Source organism: Hyperolius riggenbachi, chromosome 1 (assembly GCF_040937935.1).
Source record: "Hyperolius riggenbachi isolate aHypRig1 chromosome 1, aHypRig1.pri, whole genome shotgun sequence".
Lineage (NCBI taxonomy): Eukaryota > Metazoa > Chordata > Amphibia > Anura > Hyperoliidae > Hyperolius > Hyperolius riggenbachi.
In genome coordinates, this window is record NC_090646.1 from 216,049,160 (window position 1) to 216,067,798 (window position 18,639).

Consider the following 18,639-nt stretch of genomic DNA (forward strand, 5'->3'; position numbering starts at 1 on the left):
TGCATTATACTTTGTTTTTTTTAACAATTTACTTGAAGTTTTTTTCTTATTATTAGTTTTATCTTATTAGTAATCCTCCATGGACACCTGTTGCACATTTATTTATTTACAAGATGCAAGGACCTGGATTGCAAGCACAGGACATCAACACCATGGAATAACATTGATCCCAAAGGAAACATGTTAGTAGTTTTTCTAGATGATTACATTCAGTGCTGTTGCATATGATGCCCTAGACAGCCGTAATTAATGCCTAGGTCTACTAAGCTGGCATTTGACTACCTGGAAACTACTTAGCGGACTAGCAGAGGCTGGCCACTGATCAGAGCATACAGCCCTATGCAGTCCCTGAACATCACCCCTGAGCTGATTGCCAGGCTTCTGCGGGAGAACAATGTCTCCAGGCAACAGTTCATTGAGCTCTACCAGCTGCAGCCCTTGGTCTATATCCCTGAGCTCCCTGCACCCTTCAAAATTGCTTTCGTTATTATTTGTGTGCTCATCTTTGTGTTGGCTTTGTTTGGAAACTCCTTGGTCCTTTACGTGGTGACCAAGAGCAAAGCGATGAGAACAGTCACCAACATCTTCATCTGCTCCCTGGCTGTCAGCGACCTGCTCATAGCCTTCTTCTGTATCCCATTCACTATGCTGCAGAACATCTCTTCTAACTGGCTGGGGGGTAGGTATTCCATGTCGTCAAGTCATTCTCACACTTTAAAAAGAGAACCTAAAGTGAAAAAATACAGAGGTTGGCATCATCTTTCCCATATAAACAATGCTAGTTGCCTGGCTGTCATGTTGAGATTTTGGCTTTAGTTGTTTGAGTCACACGCCTACTGCAAGCATGCAGCCAGTGGAGTCAGATCAGAGTCAAAGCATCTGATCTGCATGCCCTTTCTGGGCCAGTGACTTAGTTTTAGAGGCAAATCATCAGCACAGAAGCATTTTAGAGAATGAATATGTCAGCCTCTGTATTCCTCTTTCTTCAGGTTCCCTTTAAAATTCCCGTTATATACGTTTTAAAATAATGTGCTGTACAAGTGTCTTTCATTTGTCACATAACATCTGTTTTGCTAGGTTTTAAATGATCATTCTGTCCATACATATGGTTTTTCCAGGCTGGATATGTGATTATGGGTTTTTCTCAAGCTGTTATGTACACATATACATCACACTGCTTGCCTTTTATTGCTCTTTCACACACATTCTGAGACAGTTATTGTGTAAAGTGCCTATTATTGTCATGTCCCCATGAACAGTGTAATTCATGAATGTCTAGCTTGACAGAAGTGGATCAAACACATCACGTACATGGTTGGCTGTAATTCACAAATTAAATGGCTTAAAAGGGCTTTCAGACAGCACATCCTTCTGCTCTGGCCTCTTTAATATGGATGAATGGAATTATTAAAATCCAGTTTTGTACTCTGTTCTGGGATTCCAGGCCAATTTCCAGATTTCAGGTCTGAATTTTGGATTTTGCATTGAAGCCTATGGCTATTGGCTAATTGCAAGTCCCCAAACATGTTATGGTTCCACTATTTGCCTCGTATGTCAGGATCACCACTGGGAACATGCAAAATATAAAAATAAAAAAAAGCATTTGGGAAAATCGATTTAAAATAAATTGATAGGAAAATATGGTTTAAAAAAAGACCAGTGACAGTCCAGGGTCAGATTGGGGTAGTTTTTGGCTCATTAGCTTCCCCTGCTTTAATCCTGCTGCCTAAACAAAACCAATCCATGTAGTAAATAAGGCTGGGATACCCTGCAAAGTGGGCACATCAAAGCCCTGCTCCTTTCGCAGAGCACTCTTGTCTGAAGTTATGGAGATCATCTCCTCTTCATGCTTGGGGAGAAGGGAGTAACTACCAGCATGTGGCATAGGCACTAGGTAAAGTGGGGGACTTGTAATGGAACCCCCAAGTAAAAAACGGGTATAGGGGTACACTAGTACCTTTTTCTATTTCCACAACTGTAAAAAGGTAAAAAAGTCACAGATAAGAAAATAAGGTTCTTTTCCATTAGCCGGGCACAACCACTAGGTGGCGATAAAACTCCGTTAGCCGGGCGCAACTGAGCTAAGTAATGTAGAATGAAAATAGTTTATTATTCTAAATTAATACATATACTAGCCGACCCGCGGCGTAGCATACGCCGCATAAGAGGGTAGAGGGCAGGAAGGGGGTATTGGGCACAGCGACGGGGAGGGGGGTTGGACCCCCCCTTAACTGGGTCCCCCTGTACATGGCAAAGATTGATATGGCTGTATGAGATAGGGCTTGGACCAATACAACAGAGTAACCAAGCAGCTCAGGGTGACCCAAACCACTCTGAATGTATAGGTGGATAATAGGGACCAAAAAGACCTTCTACTAAAAAAATCAAAGCTTGGTGTAATTTGCCTTCTTAAAACAGAAGAAAATCTGCAATAATTCAGCTATAAGTGAACATTTATGATTACCCACAATGCACCACTACTAAATATGCAAATTATTCCTTTTCACCCTTGGTAAGTCAAGCAAGCCTATAACTTTAAGTTTTACACAGTCATATCAAACCCACATGTGACAGCCTATTTCAGACATTTGGTCCTCATCAGTACATAGCAGGGATTGATAAGGCTGTATGAGATAGGGCTTGAACCAGTACAACAGAGTAACCAAGCAGCTCAGGGTGACCCAAACTACTAAGAATGTATAGGAGGATAAAAAGAGACCAAAAAGCCCTCCTACTAAAAAAAAAGCAAAGCTTGGTGTAATTTTCCTTCTTAAAACAGAAGCAAATCTGCAATAATTCAGCTATAAGTGAACATTTGTGGTTACCCACAATGCACTGCTACTGAATATGCAAAGTATCCCTCTTTGCCCTTGGTTTGATATGACACTACTTCTTCTTCTTGCTTGGACCAGCCCCGTCTTCTTGCTTGGACCAGCCCCTACTTCTTGCTTGGACCGGCCCTGGGGGCAGGGCGCTACTTCTTCTTCTTGCTTGAAGGTTGAGGCACTTACTGTATTATATATTTAGATACCTTTTAATTAATATTCACATTCCAATATCCTCTAGTAATAAGCTTGATTAAAGAGATCCCGACACCCATCTGCATTGGTTACGTACAAGCTGGATTATACTGACAAGCTCCCCCAGCTGGAAGCATATCAGCTAACCAATGCCTTATTTGGGGTTGGCCAAATTAGGGACATTTAGCATATATGAGAGGTCCATTGCGATCAGGGCAGAGGGTGTTCTGATCACTCAGACCCTCATTTATGTTAAAAGTCCCAAATTTGGCTAAATCTAACTGAAGCAAGGTGTTGATGTTAATGGGCAACAATGGAAAAAAAAAGTTCCAAATACCTTGTGGTTTTTCCGAAAATCGGTGTTAAGGTGTTAGGGTACGTTTCCACTTGAGCGGCGCGATTTGCTTGCGGAAACCGCGTCAACGAATCCGCATGCGGTTGTGGATTCGTTGACGTGTCCATGCGGATTTTCACGCGTAATCGGTTTTAACGACGCGATTTTAACCATGTCAATGCCGGCAAGCATTGACATGGGTTTTTAGACGAAATCACACGCGGAAACGGCGGGAAAACCGCAAGACTAAAGAGCTTGCGGTTTTCCTATTTAGTTACATTACTGACGAATCGCGTGCGGGTGTACGGCGTGCGAATTCGGATAACTCTGTTGTGCAGATTTTTCCTGCACAAGAAAACGCAATGTTTTCCTGACAAGTGGACACAGGCGCCTTCACTTTTATTGGTTATGCGAATTTGCATGCGACGAACGCGTGCGAATTCGCGTTAGTGGAAACGTACCCTTAATCTTTCTGATTGCAATTATTGGATTGGAAGGTCGATCCTTCGCTAATATTGCATTGTTAAAGGACAACTTAAGTAAATATGTACTAAAGCAGCATACAATAACTCCTAGGAATGATAGTGCTACATGTTGGTAATAGTAAAATACGGCTAGTTAAAGAAAATCTAAAGCAAAAATAAATTTATGAGATAATTAATTTGATGTGTAGTAACAAATACAACATTAGCAGCAAAGAAAAAAAGTCTCATGTTATTTTCCAGTACAGGAAGAGTTAGAACACTTAAGTTGTTATCTATGCAAAAGAGCTTCTCTGAGCTATTTGACCAGCTTGGTCGAACTCAGTCCTGTTTTCTAAATAGCATAAAGGGAATCTTAACTGAGAGGGAAATGAATGTTTCCTTTTATACAATACCAGTTGCTTTTCAGTCCTGCTGATCTCTTTGGCTGCAGTAGTGGCCGAATCACTCACCTGAAACAAGCATGCAGCTAAACCAGTCTGACTTCAGTCAGAACACCCGATCTGCATGTTTGTTGAGGGGCTGTGGCTAAAAGTATTAGGGCTTGTTTCCACTATTGCGGTGCGGAATCGCCTGGATTCCACCGCTGATGAAATCGCATGCGGATGCGATTTCCCATGCGTTTTTTGCCGTGTATTCGCATGCGAATTCGCATAGGTGAAGGTATATGCGATTTTAACCATGTCACTGCCTGTGTGAATTTACATTGGTACCTATGCGAATTCGCTTGCGAATTCGCATGAAAATTCGCATACCATAGCCGCATGCGAATTTCCTATTAAATACATTAGCGGCGATTCGCATGCATTCCACTCGCAGGCGAATTCGTTGGCTCTTTTGTGCGTTTTTTTTACCGCTGAAAAAAACGCACCTCAACAACGCTACAGTGGAAACAGGCCCATCCACTTGCATTACATGTGCGAATCCGCATGCATTGGACGCATGCGGATTCGCGATAGTGGGAACGAGCCCTTAGAGATGCAGGGTCAGCAGGAGAGTCAGACAACTGGTATTATTTTAAAAGGAAAAATTCATCTCCTTCTCAGTTTAGGTTCCCTTTAAAAAGCCAAGAAATAGTGAGAGACAGCTTTAGATAAGGTTTTACTGCAGGAACATTCAAAGGATCATAGTTGTGCTCTGTTTTACAGCTTAAAATACAGAGTGGGTTTCTAAACTGCAAATAAATAATGCTATACAACTGAAAATAAAAATATGAGACTCTTTTTTTTGCTACTAATGTTCTATTTTTTTCGCAACCATTAAGGCTTTCTTTGGGTGGTACATTTTGCTAAGAAGTATTTTAGTTTATTCTAAATGCATTTTAAAAGGAATATTAAGAATAAATAAAAAGGAAAAAAAAATATTAATTCTCAGGTCTCAACCATTATAGTTTTAAAATAAAGCATGCTACTGTGGATAAAAGCCACAGATTTTATTTGCCCATTTGTCCCGGTTATTAAATTATGTCCCTAGTACAATGTATGACGACAATATTTTATTTGGAAATACAAGTGTATTTTTTTTTATTTTACGTCTTACATGCAAAAATAACACCTATATACCCTCATGACATACATTTTAAAAAAGTTGAGTCCCTAATGTGTTTTTTATGCCATTTTGTTTTATATTTTTTCACGTACAAATGTTTTTTATTTTGGTAACTATGGGAGAGTGGGGGAGGTAAGGGGTTAATTTTAATGGGGGATTTAGGTATTTTTATTGAATACATGTACAGGGTGTAATTTACTATTTGGCCACTAGATGTCCACGCCCCCTACCCCCGGTTCATTTCTCCAGTGTACTGAACATTACACAGAAGAAGTATTGCATAGATGCTTTACTTTCACTTTTGTCAATGACCAAATCAATGATCACAGGCACTTAGATCAGCGACATTTACTGTTTTGTCTACTAACAGACATCGATGAAAAACGCATGTGGGAGCATGCACAAGCACGCGTGGTGGGCGCTGGTGGCAGCATTGCGGCATCAACGTCCTTGTACAGGAATTGAAGTCCAGCAGGATGTAGATATACTGCTGTGAACATGGAACCTGGTTAAGGAACAACTTGCCTGATGCAATAAAGTCTGGCACACACAGTTCTGACCTATGTAAATCAATAACAGTTCTGCACAGCACATAATACACTCTATCATTCACAGTTTTAAGTTGGTAAAATAGACCTAGCTTCTGACTATCTCTCCCTGAAGCATACACTTTACTCCCTGTCTCTGTCTCTTTAGCTCCTATCACACAGATAACGCAAGATAGAATGAAAAACCTCTTCCTCCATCTACTTTTGTATCTGCCTCTGATGGGATCTGTTCTTATGGCTCCTGGGGCTTGCTGTGCATCCTTGGGAGCAATTTGTTCAGCAAACGGCCATTCTGTACTTCCCGCCATACCGCCCCTATGTTTTGCCCACGATCGTTCAGCGACAAGGCCGGATTTACCAGAAGGCACTGTAGGCACGTGCCTACAGGCGCCTGAGCGCCCCCACCCCTCCTTCCCTATGCATAGTTCTGATGAGAGCGCAAATGAGAGGTTACTCACCCAGCTCACGGCATTACACTGACAAGATCTCCCTTCAGTCAGGGGCGCTTCTAGCTACTTAATACTGAGGTTCCTCTAGCTACCTAATACTTGAGGGCACCTCTAGCTACTTAATATTGAGAATTGAGGGTACTTCTGGCTACATAATATTAAGGGACACCTGTAGCTACCTATGACCGGCAAGGGAAGTAAGGGAAAAGTGACTGCTGGGCCAGCCAGCACCCTTGTGGACGCAGTTCAGCAGGGGTTTGTAGGTTCATGGAGGGCAAACTTTAAGGTGACAGGACATCTGTGCCTCTAGGCTCCAGAGATGTAAATCCGTGCCTGTTCAGCGACAAATCGACTGAATGTCAAATCCTTGCAGAAAACTTTGGTAAGTGAGAAAGGCCCAATTTGCTGCAAGATCGAAACTCAATTACTCATCCCTACTCTATATTAGCTTACTAGCATATACGTTGCTAGCTGCATACAAAATATAAGCATCTCTTGACATTTTCACATCTTTTATTTGAGTGTATGCACTTCTTAACCAAACATGCCATTTACTGTGTTTCCAGTTCTTTGCCTTTATTAGAAAATCAATTTTCCAGTCAATATAAGAAGGTATTAAAGTTCCATGTGACAACTATAGTGAAGAAATGTTCTAATTTTGACTCGCATTATTCAGGGTAATGGCAATATGGGACAGCAGTTACCGGTATATATGTGTTTATGTAACATTTCTACAGTAGCTTGCATAACATGTTTTTATTTTTCCAAATGATATGCATAATCCAGGCTCTAGAGAGAGTAATCTTTATATTAAGTGTCTGTTACACAAAATATGGTCAGGTGTAACAGTTCTGAAGGGCTATGCTGATACAGTGCAGGTTTCTAGAGATTTGTAGAAGACTCTAAATGCAGTACAGTTTATTCCTACTGTTTCCCCGAAAATAAGACACTGTCTTATATTAATTTACCCTTCAAAAAAGTGCTTATTTTCGGGGAGGTCTTATATTTTCTGGGGTAGCCATCGCCTTTAGTGTATATAGCCAGATTCCCCCTCTGCTCCATGCTAAATAAGCCCTTGTGGCTGTTAGACCTGTGCAGATCCCCCTAAAAGAAGCCCTAAGCAGCAGACCTGCTCTCCCCCGCCCGCCGTCTTTGCTACTTCCACTGCTCCCAGTTCTGGTCCCCTCCTACAGAAAGTCTGGATCCCCCTAAAAGAAGTCCTAAGAGGCAGACCTGTTCTCTCCCCCCCCCCCCCCCCCCCCCGGCCATCTGCAGGCTCGCTTTACCTCCGCTACCGGCCCCTTCCTGTAGAAAATTCACATCCTCCTGTGCATTCCCGGAATAATTCACACACCGCAGATTAGCAGTGACATAAAATATGGTATGGGCATCTAATGTATCCAGTAACAGCGCTGCCCTATACAGGAAGTGATCTTTGTTTACTTTCTGTATAGGGTAGCGCTCTTATTGGATACATTAGCTGCCTTTACCACACGTCACCGCTAATCTGCGGTGTTCGAATTATGCCGGGAATAAACAGGAGGATGTGGATTTTCTACAGGAAGGGGACAGGAGGGAGGTAACGCAAGCCTGAAAAACAGGTCTGCAGCTTAGGACTTCTTTTAAGGGGATGCAGTCTGACAGCAACTAGGTCTTATTTTAGGGGTAGGTCTTATATTTCGAGCATACTCTAAATATATACTAGGTCTTACTTTCAGGGGGTGTCTTAAAGAGGTTCTCTGGGGGGTTGTTGAAAATAAAAACAGACACTTACCTGGGGCTTCTACCGGCCCTCTGTAGCAGTAATGTCCCACGCTGTCCTCCAACGATCCAACATTCCCTGCCGGCCCCGGTCTAACGTGGCATCTCAGCCGACTGCAGCTCACGCATCGTTGGAAGCTTAATGCGCAGGCGCAGTACAAGAAAACTTTGCACTGCGCCTGTGCAGTAAGCTCCTGATGACACGAATGAGAGCGTGCATTATTCGTCTTGTTAGATGAATAATTGCCCGGTGCCGGCAGCGGGGAACGGGTGATCGGAGGAGGACGGCACGGGACATGACAGCTACCGGGGCTGATAGAAGCCCCAGGTAAGTGTCAGATTTTATTTTCAAACCCCCCCCCCCCCAGAGAACCCCTTTAAATTCGGGAAAAACACGGTATTATGCAGCTACCGACTTTCCTATAGGAACCTTAGGCACGCTTTCTCCACTCCTTTCTCTTTTCATAAGAGAGTGTTCACACTTGTCCTAGCATTTTATGTATGTGAACTTTCTGCAAGCACGATTCTGCTTTTGCGATTAATATATATAAAATTGACATTTTGCTAACAAAAAATTTGCATGCCATTTTGAAGTTAATAAGATGATTTTCATGTACATTAACTTCACTTGTATTCATGGGAAAATCGCAATGCAAAACTTAGCATACAAGTGCATATAAAAATCTCAAAACCGCTCACAAAATTTCATAGAAAAAGAATAGAAAAGAATAGAAAATCACATGCATAAAAAGCTAGGATACAAGTGTGATCATGGTCAAAAGTGCAAAATACTGGACTTCAACAGCGACAGCTTTTATTAACATAAACACACCAATATTTTTTTTACAATGAAGGTCAAAGATCAGCATACATTATTTGATACCATAAGAAAAATTGATTTACAACAAACCAGTTTTTTATTCATGAAATAACACCATATCATCCCTTGTCGAGGCTGCCAATTACTGTAGTGGCCATCATACTATCCAAGTTGGCCTTGTTAAAGGACCCTCCTGTTGCTGTGACAAAAATCCACCTATCAACACCCATTTCGAGAAACCAACCACCACTGAGTAGTAGGGAGGATGGGCGGGTGTTGCCTCTCTCGATCCAAAAAGTAAGTCTCAAATATTTTCCTTTGTACTTACCGTGGTAAACGGTTTACCTGCCCACCTTTGTTTGTCACCTTAACCCCAGCTGACCTATCCTGACTACACTGAGGTCACTTTTATTTTTTCCATGCAGGTCATGTGCCCCGCTCATCCAGCTCTGCCTTGAGCTTGGATTCACTAAGCACTGTTAAACTGGGCACACAGCGCATGTAAAATATGGTGGTTGTTATGCAAACTGCTTAAAGTGAACCTAAAGTGAACAAAAAAAAAATGCCTCCTGGCTGCAATAGCAGCATAGGGGGCGATATACAGGCTGGGAACGCGAAGAATCACTCGCGTTCCCATGCCTGTCGGCCGGTGACGGCCAAACCGGAAGTGTTTGCCGGCGGGTGCAGAAGCATCTGAGCGGGGCTGCGAGGGCACCGATCATCTGCAGGGGGCTGAGGGAAGCCCCAGGTGAGTTAATCTCATTTTTTTTTGTTCACTTTAGGTTCACTTTAATGTGTGTTATGTAAATAGCATGAATCACATTATAAAAAACAACATAAAGCATACCTTGCTTGTATAACATGTTACTGGCTGACTAATGCTGACCGAGTTAGCCAATAACAAACATTATACAAGAGAGAGACATATATGTTGTTTATATAACTCAATTTACATTATAGTCTTAAAGCAGCAGGGACAGCCATGCTATGGTAGGAAAAAAGTAGATAACTACGTGTTCTACTTACATACCAAATGTATTATACTGTTTTGATTTCAGTGAATTTTATATAGTAAATAAAAAGAATTCTGTCTATTATGTCAAGAATTCCTGGCATTTTCCATCTTGCTTCCCTCTAGCTGAAGCCAATCCTGATGTAATTTCCTCTCTTACTTTTATTTCTTCCTAGAAGCTGCACAATCATAGCTAGCTTGCTTTGTAAACACATGTGAGCACAGCATAGATCAGATTTTAGCAGCTCACTGAACTGCCCCCAGCCAATCGGTGAGGAGCAGGAATGTGGGAGGGGTGATGACAAGCTTCCTTCTAGTTGACAGTGGCAAAAATAGAGCCAGGCTGACTGATATAAGATTTATTACAGCAGAAATATTTCTAAATAGTTTGGAGTACTTGCAATGCAGGGTAAGGTTGCAGGCTGCATAATAAACACCAGGGGCGTAGCTAGCCCTATTTTGGGGGGGCACGTGCCCCCAATCTGTCCTGGGGTGCCACGGATCTCCGCCCGGCCGCCGCTCACCCCCTCTGTCAGCGGCTCCCTCCAGCCGCCGCGTCCGCGTCACTCAGACTTCAGGATCAGGCGGCGAGCCGGCGACTAATTGTGCGGGCGCTACGACCCAGCACCCGCACTGATATGTGGAAGTGACATCACTTCCGCATATCGAGCGGGTGCGTCCGGCGCCCGCTGGTACTGGTCGGGTCGCCGCTGATCATAAGGTCTTCTGCGAGGTAAGGGGGGGGAGCGGCGGCGGCTAGAGGGGGGGCCTCCCTGTCACTCACTCACTCCCTAAAGGGGCTCCCTGGCACTCACTCACTACCTAAAGGGCCTCCCTGTCACTCACTCACTTCCTAAAGGGACTCCCTGGCACTCACTCACTAGCTAAAGGGCCTCCCTGTCACTCACTCACTCCCTAAAAGGGCTCCCTGGCACTCGCTCACTACCTAAAGGGCCTCGCTGTCACTCACTCACTTCCTAAAGGGGCTCCCTGGAACTCACTTACTCCCTAAAGGGCCTCCCTGGCACTCACTCACTTCCTAAAGGTGCTCCCTGGCACTCACTCACTGCCTAAAGGGGCTCCCTGGCACTCACTCACTCCCTAAAGGGGCTCCCTGGCACTCACTCACTGCCTAAAGGGGCTCCCTGGCACTCACTCACTCCCTAAAGGGGCTCCCTGGAACTCACTCACTGCCTAAAGGGGCTCCCTGGCACTCACTCACTGCCAAAAGGGGCTCCCTGGCACTCATTCACTACCTAAAGGGGCTCCCTGGCACTCACTCACTGCCTAAAGGGGCTTCCTGTCACTCACTCACTGCCTAAAGGGGATCCCTGTCACTCACTCACTCCCTAAAGGGGCTCCCTGGCACTCACTCACTGCCTAAAGGGGCTTCCTGTCACTCACTCACTGCCTAAAGGGGCTCCCTGTCACTCACCCACTGCCTAAAGGGGCTCCCTGTCACTCACTCACTACCTAAAGGGGCTCCCTGTCACTCACTCACTCCCTAAATGGGCTCCCTGTCACTCACTCACTGCCTAAAGGGGCTCCCTGTCACTCACTCACTACCTAAAGGGGCTCCCTGGCACTCACTCACTGCCTAAAGGGGCTCCCTGTCACTCACTCACTACCTAAAGGGGCTCCCTGTCACTCACTCACTCCCTAAAGGGGCTCCCTGTCACTCACTCACTGCCTAAAGGGGCTCCCTGGCACTCACTCACTGCCTAAAGGGGCTCCCTGTCACTCACTCACTCCCTAAAGGGGCTCCCTGTCACTCACTCCCTAAAGGGGCTCCCTGTCACTCACTCACTCCCTAAAGGGGCTCCCTGTCACTCACTCACTGCCTAAAGGGGCTCCCTGGCACTCACTCACTACCTAAAGGGCCTCCCTGTCACTCACTCACTGCCTGAAGGGGCTCCCTGGCACTCACTCACTGCCTGAAGGGGCTCCCTGGCACTCACTCACTGCCTGAAGGGGCTCCCTGGCACTCACTCACTGCCTAAAGGGGCTCCCTGGCACTCACTCACTGCCTGAAGGGGCTCCCTGGCACTCACTCACTACCTAAAGGGCCTCGCTGTCACTCACTCACTGCCTGAAGGGGCTCCCTGGCACTCACTCACTGCCTGAAGGGGCTCCCTGTCACTCACTCACTGCCTGAAGGGGCTCCTTGGCACTCACTCACTGCATAAAGGGGCTCCCTGGCACTCACTCACTACCTAAAGGGCCTCCCTGTCACTCACTCACTGCCTAAAGGGGCTCCCTGTCACTCACTCCCTAAAGGGGCTCCCTGGCACTCACTCACTGCCTGAAGGGGCTCCCTGGCACTCACTCACTACCTAAAGGGCCTCCCTGTCACTCACTCACTGCCTGAAGGGGCTCCCTGGCACTCACTCACTGCCTGAAGGGGCTCCCTGGCACTCACTCACTGCCTGAAGGGGCTCCCTGGCACTCACTCACTGCCTAAAGGGGCTCCCTGGCACTCACTCACTGCCTGAAGGGGCTCTCTGGCACTCACTCACTACCTAAAGGGGCTCCCTGTCACTCACTATCGGGGTCCCTGTCACTCACTACCTAACTGGAGGCGCCTGTCACTCACTAGCTAACCTGGGGGTCCCTGTCACTCACTACCTAACTTGGGGGGCTACTATATTAAGGGGGCATTCTGCCTATGGGGGCCTCATGATTTGTTGGGGGCCTCATGATTGCTGAATTTTTCTTGTTGGGGGCCTCATGATTTGTTGGAGGCCTCATGATTGCTGAATTTGTCTTGTTGGGGGTCACATGATTGCTAACTGCGAGACTATGGGAAAAGCTGAATCCTTATCATATGAGACAATAGCATTAAACCTACTTTTTTAGAACAGAAAATAAAACTGGGAGGTTCTAAAAAATTGAATACATTTTTCAGGAGTAGGATGGATGAAATTGTTTATCTTCACAGTTTATTTTCAACTTGGATTTTCCATAATGTTCATGTATGAGTTAAAACGTTTGTACAGTATTTAGTTTAAATTGCTGTTGCCACTTTGCGATAGATAAGTGACTTTTGGGTTGCAGTTTGGGCACTCGGCCTCCAAAAGGTTCGCCACCACTGTCATAATCTAATGTCCCACCATTGCTAGGTTCATGTAAATTTGTCTCCACCCGTTACCACACCTATATTCTGGTCCAAGGCCCACCCATTTTTGGTGCGGTGCGATAAGCACGCCGCACAACGTGATCCTCATATTTTTGGCACGCTAGCTGCAGTGTGCTGAATTCTGCTGCCTACAGTATGTACAGCATACACTGTTCTCTAGTGCCTGCACTGTGTGCTGATTTACCTCCAGTGTGTACAGTGTAAGGTGTTACTCTGTGCCTTTGCTGATTGTAAACCAGCTATATTGTATGCTGATCCCTGCTACTTTCAGTATGTACAGTATTAGCTGTAAAGCCTGGTACACACATACAATTTTGATTAGCCAATCTTAGCTCTGTTCATATAATTCATTGTCTGTTGGCCCACTTACTGCACGGGGGTGGTAAAATTGGGGGTCAGTGATTGACCAATCAAAATTGTATGTGCGTATACATCTTTGATCTATGCCTATACTGATTGTAAATTATCCAAATAAAGGACAGGGGGCTCCATCCAATATTTCAATGGGCAGGCCCATTATCTGTAGCTTACACCGCTGCTAAGTTCATGTACATTTGGCCCCACCCATGGCCACGCCCACTCACCTCATGGCCACGCCCATTTTTGCCACCTCCCCGCCTGGTCCCCACAGGTGCCCTCGATCTCCAAGGACCCTAGAAACGCCCCTGATAAACACTAAGCAGTGGGTAAATGGAATTTGATTTTGTGGCTGACAATCCCACTTTAACACTTGTAACATATCTTGCATAACATCCGCCATATTTGATGTGTGATGTGTGTGCACAAACAGTTTAAAATCACTTAGTGAATACCTCCCAGTGTGTCTGAAAATGCTTAGAAATATCACTTTTCCATATCCAACAGCTTCTCATCAGTTGGCAGCTGATGAGGATAACAATCTCCTGACTCCCTTTTCATTTTATCTCCTTAGCAAGACATGTACCAGTCTCTGTTATATTTTCCTCAGATAGCTTGCACCTTGTCAAGGCAATGATGTGAGAGCTGCAGAAGAGACTGAGCAAGAGGATAGAGAGATCCACATCCCTACCAACAGCTCTATTACTGCCAGATGAGAAGTAGTGATGGTCATGTCTAGGAGAACTCATGGAGAAGCATGTGATTTGTTTGATAAGTTGAGAGATTTGCAAAGCTCTGATTTGCTGTGATCACATCCTGTTTTAGCACATACTCATGATGAGCAAATCTGAGACATACCGGTACATATCTATCACCTGACCAAACTGATCACATGTTTCTCCTAGAGATGACCATCACTAGTGAGAAGTTGTCAGATATTATAAAGTGGTATTCTGAACCTTTTTGCTGAAATATAAGTCATTACGCTCGGTGGTGCTGACTAACTAGATGCTTTCCTATATTGGGCATAACATACAAGTTTTTGAGCCTATGCTGCGTGCTATAGGCACTGTATTTCATGTGCTTCACTCCTTTTTACCATACATGATTAGACCACAAGCAAGCATCACTGCTCCTCATGCCAGAGTGTCATACACCAAAACATAGACTTAATTCACAGAAAGTGCATAGAAATGTACTAAGCAAGCAAGACAGGCAAATTCCAAACAGCCATAGATATTGCCAAGCAGTAAGAGAATCTCATGCACAGGTTCGTAAACCCCCAATTCTCTAAAAAATTGTGCGTGCATCTGTGCATACTTGATTTGGATTTGTGACAGCATTCGCATTATGGGCGGCGACTTAGTGTGTTTGCGGCACAGGGTAAGTTTACATGTCACAGAGCGGTGACATTCATGGGTATTGTAGTGATGTTTGCACTGTGCATGGCAGCTTAGTGTGGGCTGCGGATTAGTGTGGGCAACACAGTTGAGGGTGGCAGCTTAGTGTGGGAGGCTTAGGCCTCTTTTCCACAAAAAGTTGATCTGTGTGCTCAGCAAGCAGTTATCAGGCAGCAGCAAGCAGTTGTGAGAGTATGAAAGGCATTTCACTGCCTATCAACTGTCCGTGGAAAAGAGGCCTTAGGACTGTTGATAGGCAGCGAAATGCCTATTAAACTCTCACAACTGCTTGCTGCTGCCTGGTAACTGCTTGTTGCTGCCTGGTATCTGCTCACTGCTGCCTGGTAACTGCCACAGTCCGTGGAAAAGAGGCCTTATTGTGGGCAACGGCTTAGTGTACTCGTGCATACTTTCAGCTTTTGTTTAGTATATACTGTAGGATAACAGGCAGAAATCAATGACAGGGAAATATTACCAATAAGAGAGTGATATCGACATGCAGATATAACCAATGATAGGTAGATATTTATGACAAGCAGATAATTCCAATGACAAGCGGTTAATACTAATGATAAGTAGATATCAATGACATGCAGATTTTACCAATGAAAAATAGCAGATTATATCAACTACAGACATATAATACCAGTGACAACCAGGTAGTAATTGGCAGATTCTAGTTGCAACTAGAAATGACAATGGGCCGCCACTCACTTACTATACAAATTCTTTATTGCATCAAGGTATACAAAACCACAATTCCCCCGTTCCCCCCACCCTATTTAAAATCCCCAAACCCGTGCTGAACCAATCTAGGAGCGCTCCTGGACACCAACATACGCATTCATACCACACTCATCAATCGTGGATTGATCAATCCCTACCAACTGATTGAGATGAAGCATGTACAGCGACTTCACTACTAGCAACCGTTTCTAATCTTAAATAAACTTCCGGAGTATAAGCCAGTAGTAGTCTGTCAACATGCAGCGTGTCCAACACCTCTAGCAAATCAGAGTGAATTCTTCATTTGACTTGCACTTATATCTTCACCCACTGCGTAATGATGGCAGACTCCGCTTGGGCCTTAGACAACTCCTTTGACAGACTCAAATTACAACTTCAGTACACCAAACCAGCCTTCTGCATTGCACATCTCTGTCCCGGCTAGGCAACTCTTGTGCGCTTGTGCATATAGCAAACAGAGTCTCTGCGCGCCAGGCCACTATTGATCGTGCTTACTCTCCGCGATGCTAAGCATCCTCCAACATATCATTCTCAGGCGTAATGGTAATTACCTTCTTTTCCGCCTAGGTGCTTGGGGTGCTAGCTCTCACTGCGGCGTCCCGCAGTATACAGGTACCTGTCTCGTGGAGTTGCTTGCCGGCTGTTAGTGTGTCGCTCGTATCCTCATTTGGACGTCCAGGTTGCTCATCGTATCCAGCACGCAGGCCACGCCCACATACGCGTTACGCCCACCAACGTGAGCTTCGTCAGTGTGATGACGCTATGGCTGCTTTCAGATTCTAGTTGCAAGCTGGAAATCTCAGTAGGGATGATCGGAATTACTAAATTCCTGGAATTACGTAAATTTGGATTTTTGCAGAATTCTGAGTTTTGCATTAAAGTCAATGGCATTGATGTTCTCAGCTAATTGCAAAGCCCCCATACAGGCTATCAACACCAAATTTGCTATGTACTGTATATAAGGGTCAAATGCTTTTTGAAAGAAAGACTGTAGTTTTTGAAAAACTGAAAAATAAAGTTTAAAAGGAAAAAGTCTTTTTAATCCCTTGTAATGCTGGATTTTGCCAGTAATTCTGATAATAGGCAACTTGGGGTCCACCTTCCCAGACTCTGTTAAAGGAAACATCCAAGCTGTAAAAAAAAAAAAAAAAACTCCACTTACCTGGGGCTTCCTCCAGCCCCTGGCAGTCGTTCTGTGCCCTCGCCGCAGCTCCTCTCACTCCGGGTGTCCTGCGCTGAAGAAGCCAACCTCGCCAGGTCGGCTTCCGGGTCGGCTTCATGTGCACTCCACGGTGGGGGGGTCACGTGGTGTATGCGACGTCATCGGGTCTCTACTGCGCAGGCGCAGAACTACTGCGCCTGCACAGTAGAGACCCGATGACGCCGCAACAGTGGCATAGCAATAGGGGTTGCAGTAGCGACTGCATTGGGGCCCTTGGGCCAGAGGGGCCCCATGGGGCCCTTCCTCAACCAAAGTATTAGCTGTTTATTGGTCCTGTGGTGGTGATGACCTTGGCATGTTTTGTTGCGCCATATCAAGCGTTACCTATAGAGTGCTTGGGGGGCCCAATGTAAAACTCGCACTGGGGCCCATAGCTCCATAGCTACGCCACTGGGCCACAATATTGCCTGTTATGGTATGGCCCCATTCAGTGTACCTTAATGGGGCTATGTGTTCAATGCTACAAGGTGCTGTTGACCAAATAAATTCCTTCATGATGTTACAATGCATTGCAGTGTTGTTAACAAATGATGTATGCAGTGCTGTGAGGGTATCATCTTGTGATGTGCAATGTCCTACAATGATGATAGTGTGGATAAGTTAACCACTTCAGGACCATAGGCTTACACCCTCCTAGTGACCAGGCTATTTTTTACAATTTTGGGCTCTGCAGCTTTAAAAGCTTGCTGCAGAGCCATAGAACGCAGCACACAAGTGAATCCCCCCCCCCCCTTTTCTGCCCACCAACAGAGATTTCTGTTGGTGGGCTCTGATCGTTCCCACAATGTTTATTTATTTTTTATGTATTTGTATGGGTATTTTTTATTAATACATTTGCCTATTTATTTATTTATATATTTATTCACCCCTCCCCCCTGCCAACCAATGGCAGTGATCGACTGTCATAGGAATCAGCCTATGAGAGCCGATTGCTCTTGTGCCTCTCCAGGGGACAGCCGAGTGACACGGCTGTCCCCATACAGCGCTGCAGTAGATCGCACCGCTGTACAATGTAAATAGACGGCAGTTTCACCGTCTAACAGTCTCCTAGCGGCGTCCAATTGGCGTGAGGTGGTCTTTAGGTAGTTAAAGAATAAACTGATGAGATGAACAATAGTATCTATCCTCAGTCTCCTAAAAATGACTTTTTTAAGATATCCCACAGTTTTATTATATATCTAAATCTAGTTTGAAGTTTTTACTGTTCCATTGTCTCTGCTCAATGATACCGTCATTGAAGTATGTCAGAGCTCAAGTCTATGAATTATTGACCTATTTTATCTCTTGCCTGCTCTCAGAAGCCATTTACTGACAGGAACATGTTTTATGGCTGTAATTACTTATCAGTGAAGGTTATGCCATAGTCTGACCCAGTCTGACCCAGTCCTGACCCGGGAACTGTCACTTTCATACCCGATGTTTAACTTTTTCAGGCAAAGAAAAAAAAAAAGGAACACAGCCTAGTTATTTGTGTACTAGGCACTATTCATACGCATGTCTATCTCATCATGTCACATGTCACCTCGGTTGTCCTTCTTATTAATAGCCTCTAATTAATTATTTTCACAAAATAACAATCTATTTTTTTTTCAATTAATGTGTTTAGTAACTTTTACTAAATGGGTTTCTAGGTAAGTTGTTATTCATTAAGAATCAATAAGGATGCGATGGCCAGAGGATAAATTATCGCTGGTTATTGCACCCTTCAGTCAGGTTTGATTCAATACAGTGCAATATCAGTCAGCACTGCTTATTATCTGATGGAGCTGTCTGAGCCTTCTGGCTCAGTTACTGCAGAGCAAA

The 18,639-nt window shown here is 44.7% G+C and overlaps 1 protein-coding gene across 1 annotated transcript in view; it reads left to right on the forward strand.

The window, feature by feature from the left end:
- The first annotated feature begins 339 nt into the window (after window positions 1-339).
- The window catches only part of QRFPR (pyroglutamylated RFamide peptide receptor), a 159,160-nt gene continuing 140,860 nt past the window's right edge, over window positions 340-18,639 (forward strand). The window contains exon 1 of the mRNA XM_068270268.1: window positions 340-679. Within this exon, the coding sequence (XP_068126369.1) occupies window positions 340-679 (340 nt within the window). The remainder of the gene's footprint in view (window positions 680-18,639) is intronic.